The 14,633-nt window shown below is 41.8% G+C and overlaps 1 protein-coding gene across 8 annotated transcripts in view; it reads left to right on the top strand.

The window, feature by feature from the left end:
• Nucleotides 1-7,752, top strand: part of PDE5A (phosphodiesterase 5A) — a 99,118-nt gene extending 91,366 nt beyond the window's left edge. For all 8 annotated transcript variants that reach the window (XM_054030697.1, XM_054030694.1, XM_054030693.1 and 5 more), the window contains one exon: nt 1,762-7,752. In XM_054030697.1, coding sequence (XP_053886672.1) covers nt 1,762-1,899 — 138 coding nt within the window. In that variant the 3' untranslated portion in view covers nt 1,900-7,752. The remainder of the gene's footprint in view (nt 1-1,761) is intronic.
• The last annotated feature ends 6,881 nt before the right edge of the window (nt 7,753-14,633 follow it).

Genomic DNA, 14,633 nt, shown 5'->3' with positions numbered 1-14,633 from the left:
CCCCGCTGCCATGGGTGGGAGGGGAGGGGGGGCAAAGTCCAAGCCCAAGGGCTTCATCCCCAAGCGGAGGGGGGGGCTGTAACCTGAGCCCTGCCACTCAGGGCTGAAGCCCAAGCCCAAGCCCCCGCTCCCCAGCTGACCTGAAGTCATGGCAGGTGTGGCTCAGGCTTTGGCCCAAGGCAGTAGGGTTCAGGCTCTGGCCCTGGGTCCCAAGAAGTCTAAACTCCAGCACTGGTGACCCCATTAAAACGGGGTCCCGACCCACAGTTTGAGAACCGCTGGACTAGATGATCATAATGCTCTTTTCAGACCTTAAAATCTATGAATCCATAAATAACAGCAAAAGTGTTTTACTCATTTCACTGACTTTAATGCTGACATTTGAGTAAACTGTTCTAGCGTTTTTAAACCCATTTAAACATATACAAAAAAATTAAATGGTATAATTCCCGTGAATTGTGCCTAATGGGCCTGATTTTCCTCTCAATGGTGTAAATCAAGAATAATTCCTTTGAAGACAATAGGCCAGTTCCTCAGTTATATTGGTGGCAATGGAACTATACTGATTTACAACAGGATATGGCCCAATGGAGTTATACTGTTGTAAAAATATAAGAAAAAGTAGAATCAGGCATCACCATCTTTTATTGTTTGAATGAGAATTAAATTCCATGAGTGAAATCCTGACTAATTTCATCCCATACTCATTAACTTCAGACTTCACCCCTTTGCTTTGTGTAGTAGTCAGTCACTTCATATGTCTAACAGACAGTGGGCCCAACCACAGGACCCTTACTCATTACTTCTGTCCCACTGAATTCCAGAAGCTAATAGGAGTAAAGGGCTGTGTGTTCATCACATGTGATTGTGAATGAGGAAGAAAAAAAAATCACAAAAATATTCATGGATTTTACATTTTTCATCAAAATTTTGTTTCAGTGGAAATTTCTTGACCTTCCCTACTATTTATGCACCCTATTCTAACCCAAACATTGGAGTCCAATTCTCTTTCCAAAACTTGTTCTCTGCTTCCCTTTTATTAGTCCATGTTGGCCTAATACAGTAACTCACTATTGCTTGGTCTACACTAGTGTTCTCAAACTGGGGTCGCCGGTTTGTTTACCTGACCTGTCCACAGGTCTGGCCGATCGCGGGTCTCACTTGCCACGGTTCGCTGCTCCAGGCCAATGAGAGCTGCAGGAAGCGGCGCGGGCCAAGGGACCTACTGGTCGCCGCTTCCAGCATCCCCCATTGGCCTGCAGCGGCAAACCGCGGCCAGTGGGAGCCGCGATCGGCTGGACCTGCGGACGGGACAGGTAAACAAACCGGGCCGGCCCGCCAGGGTCTTTCTCTTCACAAGCGGCGTCCCCAGTTTGAGAAACACTGGTCTACGCTAGGAGATGAAAAGTAATTGAGAATGGCTACTAAACACAGCTCTTCTCTAGACCTTTCTTAATCAGTTGCTGAATACACTGGGGCCAAACGTCCCCGGGTAACTGTAAATCAATAATTGCATCAGCAATAAAGATGGCCAAATTAGCCTGGTCTGCATAGGTCAAATAATTGAGTTCATATTGGAATTGGAGTGAGAGGGAGCCTTTCTTAAAATCAGTTTTCCAACACAGCTCCACTTTCTAGTATAAACAAGCCCTATGTTTCAAACATATTCTAGTCTAGTGCCTCCAATGGGCACATCTTAAGGAGCAGGAAAACTGTGGTTTTTGTTATGCATTACCAGTCTGATTTTTTTATTTCTTGCAGGCCCTGACACATGTATCAGAAGCCTGCTTCCCTTTACTGGACGGCTGTAGAAAGAATAGGCAGAAGTGGCAATCCTTAGCTGAACAACAGGACAAGAATCTGATTAATGGAGAAAGCAATCAGCCCAAGCGGAACTGAGATTCTGATTTAGCAAATACAAGTTTGAGTTTACTCAGATGATACAGTAATTTGGGGATACTACATTTTGCTATACACTGTAGGCATTTGGTGTATTCTTTGCCACTATTGTATTTAAAAATATATATATATGTATTTCCCCTGCCATTAAAAGCATAGCATGACCATTTTTATGTGAATGATGTATAATGATTGTATATTTCTTATATTTCATTTAGGTGAGGTAGAAAAATAGAACTGCAGAGTTAGTTTACTCTTCTCAGTTCTACACAGAGGTACAAGTACGGTTACTGGACTGCCTTTGAAAGCCTTTTACTTTACAGATGTACATAGTTGTTTAGTGTTTCGTGAGTGGCCAGTACCTTAAGGATTACCATATATGGCACTTTTCTTCCTCTTTTATTCTTTGTTATGTAACCATACGTAATAAGCAATGTTGTTTATTCTTTTGCAAGAAGCCTGGAGACAAAAAGGAGCTTGGGGATTAAAATTCACTCTAAAGGCCTAACCCAACAATTGTTATGCAGACAAAACTTTCGTTGAAATCAATGAGAGCTTCGTTTGTATGGGAATGCAGGATTGGGCCTCAGTTGACAAAGCACAGGGACTTGTGTGATATACTGTACCAATGCCTTATGATTTTACAAGAATGTCTCAACAAAATGGTCATACCTTTTTGAGAAGTTTAAAAAAAATACTGTGAATTACTAAACAATCAGGCACCTAAATGAGATTTGCAGTGGAAGTGCCAAGAAATTACACAGAGATGCGAAAACTACTCAGTGAAATGATACGATAGCACAACTCACAAGGTAGCTAACAGGCTGTCTGGAAGAACTTGTCAGACACAGGGCTGGGAGAAACAGAGAATGGATGTGAAGAGAAGTAAACTGAGCTAACCAGGATCACTATTGAGCTGCTGATAATATGTTCATACTGCAGCTGAGTTTAATGTCATCATAACCAACAAACTGACACAAGAGAAGGAAAAGCAGAGGAGAATGTGATTATGAAAGCATGTGATGAAAAAACTGGCTCATTCAAGAATATGATCTGGAAAAGAGGATGTTTCTGGAGATTGTTAGTGAGTCTGATTCATTAGACTAGTAGCACTAAAAAAATGGCCATGACCACTTTGAAGGCTTACTTGAGATTGCAAATGTTAACTTTGCAAACTAGAATGTTTTTATTTAAAAAAATATTTTTAGCACTTATTCTACTAGGTACAGATTTTAACCAGATGAAGTCTTAAAGCAATAAGTGAAAGGAAGACTGAAAGCAAAAGCAAGTCAGAATACTGCAGGGACTTAAAATTTTTATTTGAGGCATAAAAAGCATTCAGAGACAGTGGATTTGCAGCAGATATGGAGGAAATAATTTTTTTAACAGTGGAAATGCCTAATAAAAATTCTTTTTAATAGGCCACTTGGCATGAATTCAAGAAAGAATATGGACAAGACAAACCCCAAAACACTAGAATAAAGGGAGCACAATTGGCATGTGTAGCCATGATCAGTAGATTAAAAATGAGACAAGGGCTCATAAGACTTCTCAGTAATGCAGATACAACATTGGCTATGTAGAAACCCACAAAGATGATGATTTTCATATCTATAACAGTAGTGATGGGCAAACCTCATATATTTCAGAACGTGTATTCAGTTTGCCTGAACCACTTAAGCCCATGCAATTTTAGTTGGAAACTGCAAGAAATCTTTTTTCCCCATGAGATTTTCAGTACCACCTGCTTTCAGTTAATCTGGAAACGCTGTGAAAACAGCCTCTGTTTATCATCCCTCCTGCTTCTGGTCTTAGAAGGAATCAAAAGAGACAGAGGCACTCAAATATGAAAAATAATAGATAGAGGAAATGTTAAGTAAATGTTTCAGAATCTTTCAAAATATTATTTGATTCTAGAAATAAGGAAATGTAGAGGAGGCTGTTCTTGTTGTTTTCTGCGGCATTTCAATCAACCCAGTTAGTAGCAACTGATTTAACTCTAGTTTAAGATCCCCTATGAATGTCAGTACATTATTATTGCAGCCAAATTTGAAAACATTTGCCTATGAAAAAAATATTTTTTCTAAGCTGTCGCTCAAGTTTCCATAAATCCGATGTATAATAATGAACAATTCCTGGGGTATTATGATATGCAGTACTCTATGTGTATCTATGCATACATAATATGAGGGGTGTGTATGTGTGTGTATATATATATATATAATATAAAATATTTTATATATAGGCACAAACACAGTCATCATCATTAAAAACTTGTCATTGCTCCTTAGATAAATAAGATTACCTCAGGATGTGCATATTCCTGTATTCTCCTTTTTATTGTAGGAATTTGCATACTGCAGTTACTGAAGTAAAATTATTTTCTTATCTAAGCCATTTATTTTATATATAATATATGTGTGGATAAAATATTTATAGGTTTATTCTTGCTAGTATGATCGAGAGCAAAACTTGGTTGGGGATGACACAACAAATCAACTATAGTGATAAAACTGTTAGTGATACAACATTAATATTAAGAACCCAACTATTATGTATCTTATTTGCTGTACTCTGTGGGTGTATAACAGTTTTTTCATGGCCTGATTTATATTTTTAAATAATGCAAAAGAATGCTGGAGCCATATCTTTGGCATAACAAACATGTAAATAACACATAGCCATTATTTTTTACTTCCACTGACAAATATACACAGTTATATAGTATTTGCATATAATTAAGGTATACATACATCCCCACAAAATCTCTCCCTATAGGAGAAAGTATATGTTGGAACAAATGTAGACTTCTATTCTACATAAGTTTTTTTTCAAAATATTGTCCTAACATACATGTATCTGTATTTATTTATTTTAAAAAACCACATACAAACTCTTTAAAACTACTGGTTTAGGGCCTTATGTTTTATGTATTTTAGGCAAATTCAGAGCATGATCAGGGCATTATATTGTGTTTCAGTCTGCCTGATTGCAGTTTTTGCTTCAAGGCTCTAGCATGGTTGGTTTGTGTGCAGATAACAGATATTTGTTGTCTTTGATAACATAGGTGACCATATACCCTGTTTCCCCGAAAATAAGACAGTGTCTTATATTAATTTTTGCTCCCAAAGATGCGCTAGGTCTTATTTTCAGGGGATGTCTTATTTTTCAGAAATGAAAAATGCCTTATTATCGGTGGATGCCTTATTATCGGGGAGGTCTTATTATTGGGGGGATGCCTTATATTACAACGAGAGGCAAAACTGTAAGTAGGCCTTATTTTCAGAGGATGTCTTATTTTCGGGGAAACAGGGTAGGTAAATAATGGTTCTCTGCCTGAAATACATTGTACATGAAGATGGAAATTTTCAAAGCCAACTAATGTATTTAGCTGCACAGCTATCATTATTTTCATCAGGAGTTGTGTCTAACTGCCTTAGTGATCTGTGAGCCAAATTCTACCCTGATTTACAGCCTGTGCACCCAGTGGAGTCAATGGGAATTGTACAATATGCAAATTGGGATAGAATTTAAGCCTCTGTTGGCCCAATCCTGCTCCCATTGGAATCTTCAGGAATTTTGACATTGACATCTTTGGGAGCAGGATCAGGCCCTCTGTGTTCTTCATATTGCTTTGAATCAAGATACCAAGAAAGACCAGTGCTAATGTGAGGCCAAATTTTGCCCTCAGATGTGCATGCACACTCCCATTGAAATCAATGGAAAATGTGTTCTCACATCCCAGGGCAAAATTTAGTCCCTTAATACAGACCTTTGTTTCTTCTTTACTTCCCCTTAAAAAAAATAATCGTATCACATATATTAACATTCACCTAAAGAGTGAGTGATCCTGCTCTTCTCCTTAAAAAAACATGGAGGATCTTAAGCAGAAATAATAAAACCATCTATTCAGCAAGTTACCATCTCTGTAATACAGTATTAAGTGTAGAACAAACAGGTTTCCTATTATTTCGCATGCAGTAAAAGCAGCTAAGGAAAATCACACAATAGATTCTTAATAGCTACTTATTTGTACTGTTGATTATAAATCAATAGCATCTCGTCAACCAGTCAGTCTCTAATGTCTCCCAGCAGTCTGAAGTTAAGTGGGTCACCACATGCTGCTTTCAGATGGTGGGGATGCTGACAGGCTATTGATTGTGAGTTCTTTCTCTCTGTGAAACATTCAGTAGTGGCAGGGCTCTCTCTCTCTTTACAACAATGGGTTCAATTTTTTAGAAGCCTACTTTTGCCTCGTGCACATGCAACCCAAGTGCATGCAAAGGTGAGTTTTTGAAAATCCAGCCCAATGTATTTCATTTGGGGGTGGCTCTGAGATGCCATGTTCAGGTGTGGAATCTAATCCAGATCTAAGCTTCTTTAGTTTCAGGGGCATCTGGTCCCAGTATTCTGGTTCAGCACATTAGAGAAGCCTGAAGTCAGGTAGGTCAAATCTAGATCCTAATAGTTTATGGGGCGCTGAACCAGTGTTTTGGTTTGATCTCATCGCAATTGTGAACCAGAATCAAAGCAGAGAGTGCTGACTCGTGCAAATGCAAATGATTTATAAATTATGAAGCTGTAAGGGAGTATCTCTTAAAGCCCTGATCCTGTGGGTAGAAATTTCATTAGCTTTAATTGGGAGTTTGGCCTGTGTGAGGGTTGTAGAATAGTCCCCTCCATGACTAATTACGTGCAGTCTACATTCCATAAGCACTCTGCTGTTTCTAGAATATCCCTGATCTGTAACAATCACCCTCATAAGAACTCTCCAGACCTCTGCATTGTTTTAAAAGATGGATCTGAGCCTTTTTGTTTGGACACTCACAGAAATGAGAGCCATCATCTGAGTCAGGTCTGGATATTAGTGATATTTTACTAGATGCAGCAAATTATGAGATCAGGCTAATTCTATGTTCCGCATTGCTAGCTGAATGAAAATTGCATGGAAAGCCTTGTTTTCCACAAAGAGAGGTTGGTTTCCATAGAGAAATTCATATCTAAGCACCATTTGTAAATGTATATTAATTAAGTGTGTTAAACAGTAACTGGCTTCTGTTAACTGCTGCACCATGAGCTCGTCCATTCCATGATATAGGGTCTCTGATCAAATGCCCACTTGAAGTCAATGGAATGATTCCCATTAACTTCAGTGGAAGCTGGACTGGGCCCCATAGAGAGTTGCAAAGCGGGCCAAATTTATCTTTATTCTTGACTATACCGATAAAGACCCTGGACCAAATTCTTGCCCTCAGTGACACCTGCACAATCTATAGTTCATTCAGCCAGCCCCCATTGACTTCAATGGTACCACACAGGTGTAACTGAAGTTAGAATTTGAGCCTTCTGTGTACAAACATGATAGACACATGCACGTGTCTGTTAAAGAATGTAGTGTGAAAAGCACTGTACATAGTTTAAAAATAAATTTCTATTATAGTTTAATAAAAGGAATCGTAATGAACTGTCACTTGCCACTGAGCATGTCTATTTGTATTCTTCTACCTTTTCAAACATTTTAACAAATATATAGTTTCTGGGCACAGTATTTTTGTATTAGGCTAACAAGGTTACTACGTATATTATGTTCAGCTTTTAAGTAGTATTAAAGTCTTTTGAATGTTGACTTGTTCTTGCTTCTTCAATTTTCCCCACTACATAGTTATTCAGCATAACTCTCTTAAGTTAGTTAACAGAATTGTTTGTCCTAGTTACTGTATAGTTGATAAAAGAAAGAATATACAGCTAGGTGATTTTCTATGATCAAACTGCTACTCAAGTACTTATTTCCTCATTCTCTTCTTTGTATTGTTTTTCATGATTTGTAAAATAAAAAAAGGAAGATGTCAACTATGTTTTGCTGTTTGGTCATTAATTTTATTGTGGATAAATTTTCAAAGCAATGTCATTGTCCTGATCCAAGAAATTGCCTCTAATTGTTTAGGTATTGTAATTAATTGTATCTGTTTATAAACCTCTGTTGATATGGGAGATCCTGCTTTGGAGCATTAGAGAATTTTTGCCTTACTATCAGGAAATTCCCTAGGCACAAGGTTTGTCATAACTGAAAACCGGTGGCACAGTTTCCCCTTTCCAAAACAAACAAACAAACAAACGAAAAACAGAAAGAAAAAAGAAAGTGGCTGTTTTTCCCACTAAAAAGCACTCCAATTACACATACCAGGACCTATCATAAACTGTCTGATTTTTTAGAAAAGTAAGCTTGGCAAATATAGCTGCTGTAAAAGGTGCTGTGTGAATAAAATTAGCCCCCAAAGGGCAAGTCATATAACAGAGGTTACAAGAGTTTAATCTGGTGAGTTTAAAAAATAAGGGGTAAATACACTTTAATCTGACAGCATAATCTTAAAAATTACATCTTGTGCAGACTGCTGACCCTGACTGCTGATTCAGGCCAACAGGCCTCTCGGCACTTCTTATTCTTTGCCTTGTTAGGTTTTGAGCAGCAACATTTCTGGCTCTAGGAGTTTTGCAGCTCTAGGCAAAATGGGTAAGTATGCATGCAAGCAGCAATAACTTCCAAATAGAGTCACTGAATATCAGATTTTTTGAGTCTGCACACAACGTGGCACATTATTGCCCATTTGCTTAAGCTAACCGCCATTTGCATATGTATTTTAAAACCATGTAACTATATTCTAACAAGTGCACAGCCACTTAGGGTATGTCTACACATCTACAGCTGGCTCACGTCAGCTGACTTGGGCTCATGGGTAAGGCTATGATTAATCCGTGATTTCCATTGACCTCCAGAGGCTCCGTGACATTTTCTGCTTTGGGGCTGGAGCTCCCAGCTAGCCCTGCCCTCGCAGCTCCCAGCCCCCAACCTGGTGGGAGGGACCCCACAGCTGCCCAGATGTGGCCAGCAGCCTGTGGACTCCCTGCATCTGCCCAGATGCGGCGGGCAATAGGGACTCCCCATAGCTGCCCAGCTGCAACCATGGCCAGCAGCTGGGCAACCCTGCAGCTACCAGCTGCCCACGGTGAGGGGACCTCACAGCAGCCCAGGGGCAGGGGGACCAGCGCTCCCACGCACCGCATTGGTGGGGGACCCGGGAGCCCCAGCAGCAGTGGGTGCTGAACCTACCTACCCCTTTTGTCAAGGATATTTTTAGTGAAAGTCTGGGACAGGTCACAGGCTGCCATGAATTTTTGTTTACTACTAGGGTTACCATATGTCCGGTTTTTCCTGGACATGTCCGGCTTTTCGGCAATCAAACCCCCGTCCGGAGGGAATTGCCAAAAAGCCGAACATGTCTGGGAAAAATACCTGCCGGGCACTTCCTCTCCCGCGGCTGCTCTGCTCCTCCCCCGACTCAGACTTTGGCTCTGTTTAAGAGCCAAGCTGCCCGAGCCAGCGCTACCGGCTTCGGGCAGCCCCCGTGCCTCCGGACCCCGAGCCGCCGGCCGGGCACTTCCCTTCCCGGGCTCCAGCTGCTCTGCTCCGGTGGCTGGGGTCTGGAGGCAAGGGGGCTGCCCGAAGCTGGAGCATTCGGGCAGCTCGGCTCAAACAGAGCCGAAGAGTCAGGGGAGGAGCACAGCAGCCGGAGCCCGGGAGGGGAAGTGCCCGGCCGGGGGTGCAGGGTCCGGAGGCATGGGGGCTGCCCGAAGCCCGAGCGCTACCGGCTTCATGGTTTGCCAGGCAGCCTCCAGACCCTGCGCCCCCGGCTGGGCACTTCCTCTCCCGGGCTCCAGCTGTGCTGGGGAAGCGCCGGCCGGGGGCGCAGGGTCTGGAGGCTGCCCGGCAAACCGTGAAGCCAGTAGCGCTCGGGCAGCCCTTTTCGCGTGGCTGGGAGGGAGGAGGGGGAGTTAGGGCGGGGACTTTGGGGAAGGGGCAGAGTTGGGGCGGGGCCAGGGGTGGGTAAAGGGCGGGGTCAGGGGCCGTGGAGTGTCCTCTTTTTTTTATTTTTTAAATATGGTAACCATATTTACTACCCGCGACCTGTCCCTGACTTTTATTAAAAATATCTATGACAAAAACTTAGCCTTACTCATGGGGCTCAGGCTACTGGGCTATTTAATTGAGGTGTAGATGCTCAGGCGCTGGGACGCCATGAAGAGGGAGGGTCCCAGGGCACAAGGGTCTACAGCCCTGTACCCTGAGCCCTATGAGCCTGAGTCAACTGACACAGGCCAGCCACGGGTGTGGAATTGCAGTGTACCTTTGGGAACTTCCCAGTCATCACTGTGTGATACACCATGGCCATATAGAACTTCCCAGTGATAGTGGGAGTCCCCTGCCACTTACCAAAGAAGAAGCACCTTTAAATATTAGCAGTATGACTCAGCAGTTCTGGTTCCATCCAGTAGAGTTCAGTCACTGAAGTGCTTCAGTGCTTTACACACCTCAGTTTATTAAAATCTCTACATGCTTTAATAACCTTTATAACAGTTTAGTGCTACATATTAACCATTTTCTAACATAGTTTGAATCAGCCATTAAAGCCATTACCTCCCTCTAGTAATCCTTTAACAAGACAATTAATATTAGGATCTCATATTCAAAAGACTTCAGTGTTGCCTTAACTCTGTTCCCACTGACTTCAATAAAACTTTTACCATTTATTTCAATGGGTTTAGAGTTAGACCAAGACTGAGTTCTTTTGAAAATACCACCCTATGCCTATAACATCTCAGTTTGCACATACAAATTAAGCAACTGTACCTATATGTGCGCACACAAACCTGAGGAAAACTTGGTCCTAAACATATTATAACCCCTAACATTGCTGAGCATTATGGATGTTCAGTGACTGATATGTAAGCATGACTGTCTTTCTTAGCACCTATCTTAATTCCTGGTATGTCGCACTATAAATGCATGTAGTCCAGCAATTCTATAGGAGGAAACCAATAAGAAGTGGAAGTGGGAGCAATCTTACTAGTAAAATCATCTTTCATTTCTTCCCAACACCAGAGTTGCTATAGGCTCTGTACAGTATGAAAAATCAAAAACTCAAAGAATTTTCTGGAAACCAGGCCCAAATATGTATACATTTTCTAGAGTTGATTACAATTTTTCATGTCGAAAGTTTTCCCACCAAAAACCATGATTTTGTTGAAGCCAAAGATTTTCATTGGGAAAATACCAATTCTGAGGAAATTTCAGAAATTCTGAGGAAATTTCAATGTTCTGGTGAGACATGTCAAAACAAAAATTGTTGTTGAACTGACATTTCAAAAGGAAACTCTGGCATTTTATGTCAAAATGTAGATTCAGAATGACCCTTTTTGTTCCAATCAAAGCTGTCAAAGTTTTTCATTTCAACATTTCTGATTCAAAACTTTTCAGAATTTTTCATTGTTTGAGATTTTTTAATATATCAGACTTCACTTCTGTTTCAAAAATTCGTGCAGGATAAAAATTCCATGTTCCAAACAACTCCAATAGTTTTGCTTCTGAGTCAGTACTGATGTTATGAACAACTGAAGCTTTTATAAGTTATAACCACCAGATGGCTCTGGTTATTACATAGGGGATGGAAGAGAAAGTCTCCTTTCTCTAATCCCAGCTAGGGTTACAATTTACAGAATGTGAGACTAAGTGAAATACCTGGTATGTGTCAGTGTGTGCTATTGTCAATGCTGCTGCTCCTTCTATTGGGCAGGTTGAGCTGTGGAGGCTGACCTCTGGGAGGCAGAAGAGAAGGAGCATATCATAATACACTTACAGCCCATTCAAGAGCAATGTTGACAAGCTCCAGAGAGAATTACACACAAATTTACCTTTGCATATAAGGGGAGAAGAAGAATCCCGAAGTTTCCCAAAAATAGAAATTGCACACATAGGCCCACCCCTTATGGGGGCCTTTTCATTTACCAGACCCCTTTCACTTGAGCCCATGGTGATAGGGTGTCCACCCCACACAAGGCCCAAAAGGGTTTCAGTGGCTTGGTGGGCCGGTTGACTGCCCAGGCAACACCTGGATGAAGAGCCAGGGAGCAGGGATTAATTAGAGATAAGGCTCAGCTGGGCAGGAAAAGAAGTGGCCTGGATAAAGCCCAGGAGCTTGGAGTAGAAGGGGGCTGCTGGCAGGGGCGCCAGAATAGGGTGAGCCAGGGGACCATGGCCCCATTACTTTTAAAAGTGGGAGGACTATGCCCTCCTACTTTTTACTGGCCATAAGGGGGAGTGATGGGGAAGGGGAGATCTTGAGGGTAAGAGGTGGCATAGGGGGTGGGCCTCAGGGAAAGGGGCAGCCCAGGGGTGGGAGCTCAGGAAGAAGGGGCAGCATGGAGGGTTGGGGCACAGTTTAAATGCCAGTGCCCCCCCCCATACACACACTTTTAGGGAGCTTCTGTTTTTCCTGGATGCTGGGAAATAGGCTGCAGTTGCTCTGGAGGCCTTTTTTGCAGCGGGCACTTATACAGAGGTGAAAGTGGGCCAGTATGGCGTACCAGTAAGAAGTGGCCGCTAGTACCGGCCCATACACAGCCCATGTTAATGTTGCTGTCCCTTCCCCCACCCCCAGGGCTGCCTTTGGGAGGGAGGAGGAGAGGCAGTTGCCCTGGGGCCCGGCAATTTAAAAGGGCCCAGAGCTCCCAGCCGCTGTCACTGCAGCGGCCAGAGCCCTGGGCCCTTTAAATCACTTCTGGAGCCCTGGGCGGCACTGGCCAGGCAGCGTGGAAGGGCTGGCTGGGGGAGGCTGACCCCCAGCCCCACCCCTTCTGCCCGAGGGCCCACCCCTTATGGGGGCCAGGACCCCGTACCGGTAAGTCTTTTATCTTACTTTCACCCCTGTACTTATACCTTCCCAGGCTGGACCCCAGAGTCACCACCCCTGCAGAAGGATCCAAGCCCTGCTGAGGCAGGTGCTGAAGAACTAGCAGAAAAGATGGGAGTCAAACCCTGTGATACCACTATCAGCTTCTCTGATTAGCTTCTCTTAGTCATTCCTTTCTAGCTCACCTACAGTATTGGAGGGAATAAATCACATCAGGTTCAGTAGATGATCGCTAGAAGGATGTTCTCATTATCCCCAGTCACCTGGATTATACTTCTTAACAAACCAAATTTGAAACAAGTACTTTTGAAGTGGCTCTGGAAAAAAAGAACCCTATGAAAGCAAAAAATATTGTTTTTAGGAAACCAGATATAACTTATTAGCATTGATGCTGCCAATGGAAGTTGAAAAGTAAAAGCTTTCACATTTGCTATTTTGATACTATAATTAGAGGGAAAACATTACTTTTTCCCTCTGAAGAGTACTTTTATAAGCCATGTGCAGGAATAATAGCCATGTAGAAGATAATTTACAGAATCGTTGTATAGAGTCACAGCCTGAAAACTATGGAAATTCTTCTCAATAACAAGGGGAAAATATATCCTACATTATCAATGCAAAAGACCAGTACATTCATCAAACATATCCCTCTTATCAACAGAGAATTGCTCCTACTTCTTGCTATGCAAGTTTGCTCCTGCCCAGTCCAGTTAGGCCCAATTCTACAGTCCTTATGAAAGTGTACTGCTAATGAGGAGAAAAGAAGGAAGGGTGGCAGGGTGTTCAGTTTAGTCTGTTTTGTTTTGTTTTCAAATGAACAGATTAGTTCAGTGTATTCCTAACAGGTACGAAAGAAGACAAGGCACTTTCTTTAAAAAACGCCTTGTTACACATGGCTAATCTAACCACTATCTTGCTATCAGTAAAGTGCTCCCATGAAATCTTAGTCCTTAGGTGCACTATCAAGAGATTATTCTGAGTACTGGATGGATAATTCCTCCTTTATCTCTAACTAGTAATGTGCAATCTTGAATGTGGTAGGGTTTTGTTTTTTTGTTTGTTTGTTTGTTTTTTTAACTGAACTCCAACAAACTTCCGAGTACAATGCCCTACAGATGGAATATTTGGCTAGGTTAAATTTTATAGGCATCTACAAGGAAATTTAATATGTGACTGTTATATATAAGTATAGAAGAGTGTAGAATATCTGCTGGGAATGAGCAAAGAGATACAATGTCCCAACAGGACAAGCCTAATTAACTTCATTGGGACAATGTACATGGTAGGGCTGTAGGCTCACGCTACTATATAAAGTTGTATAGGAGAAACCTATTTAAGTCTACTGAATTTGGGAAGTATCAGGGGGTAGCCGTGTTAGTCTGTATCTACAAAAACAACAAAGAGTCTGGTGGCACCTTAAAGACTAACAGATTTATTTGGGCATAAGCTTTCGTGAGTAAAAACCTCACTTTTTCGGATGCATCCGAAGAAGTGAGGTTTTTACTCACGAAAGCTTATGCCCAAATAAATCTGTTAGTCTTTAAGGTGCCACCAGACTCTTTGTTGTTTTTGAATTTGGGAGTCTTTGCTCCTGGCTCAACCAGGGGTCCCAGAGCTTCTAAGCTTTTGACATTTCTAATTTTTTTCAGAATTTCACTTTGAACTCTTGGAAATGAAACATTTTGAATTTTTTTTTTCAAAATGAATTTTTTGTAGAAATTTCCCACAAAGGGAAATTCCCCCTTTTAGTTCCAAAATGGAACTTTTTTTTTTTTTTTTAATTTCAGATTCCCCACAGAAGGGAAATTCTAAGTTTTGACCAGCCAGTCTTCTCCTTCCAAAGTGCTGACTAAGGTAGTGACAGTTTCTGGTGCTCTGGTGGGTCAAAGGGTTTTAAGTTTAGAACTCATCCTCACTGTGTTCACAGTGACCGAATTTCTGTGTCTACCTCTTACATTTGCATGTGTTCTTACAGCACACATCTTAAGA

This window comes from Malaclemys terrapin, chromosome 5, assembly GCF_027887155.1.
Source record: "Malaclemys terrapin pileata isolate rMalTer1 chromosome 5, rMalTer1.hap1, whole genome shotgun sequence".
Lineage (NCBI taxonomy): Eukaryota > Metazoa > Chordata > Testudines > Emydidae > Malaclemys > Malaclemys terrapin.
Note: the sequence above shows the minus strand (reverse complement) of the source record. Positions and strands in the feature narration are given on the sequence as shown.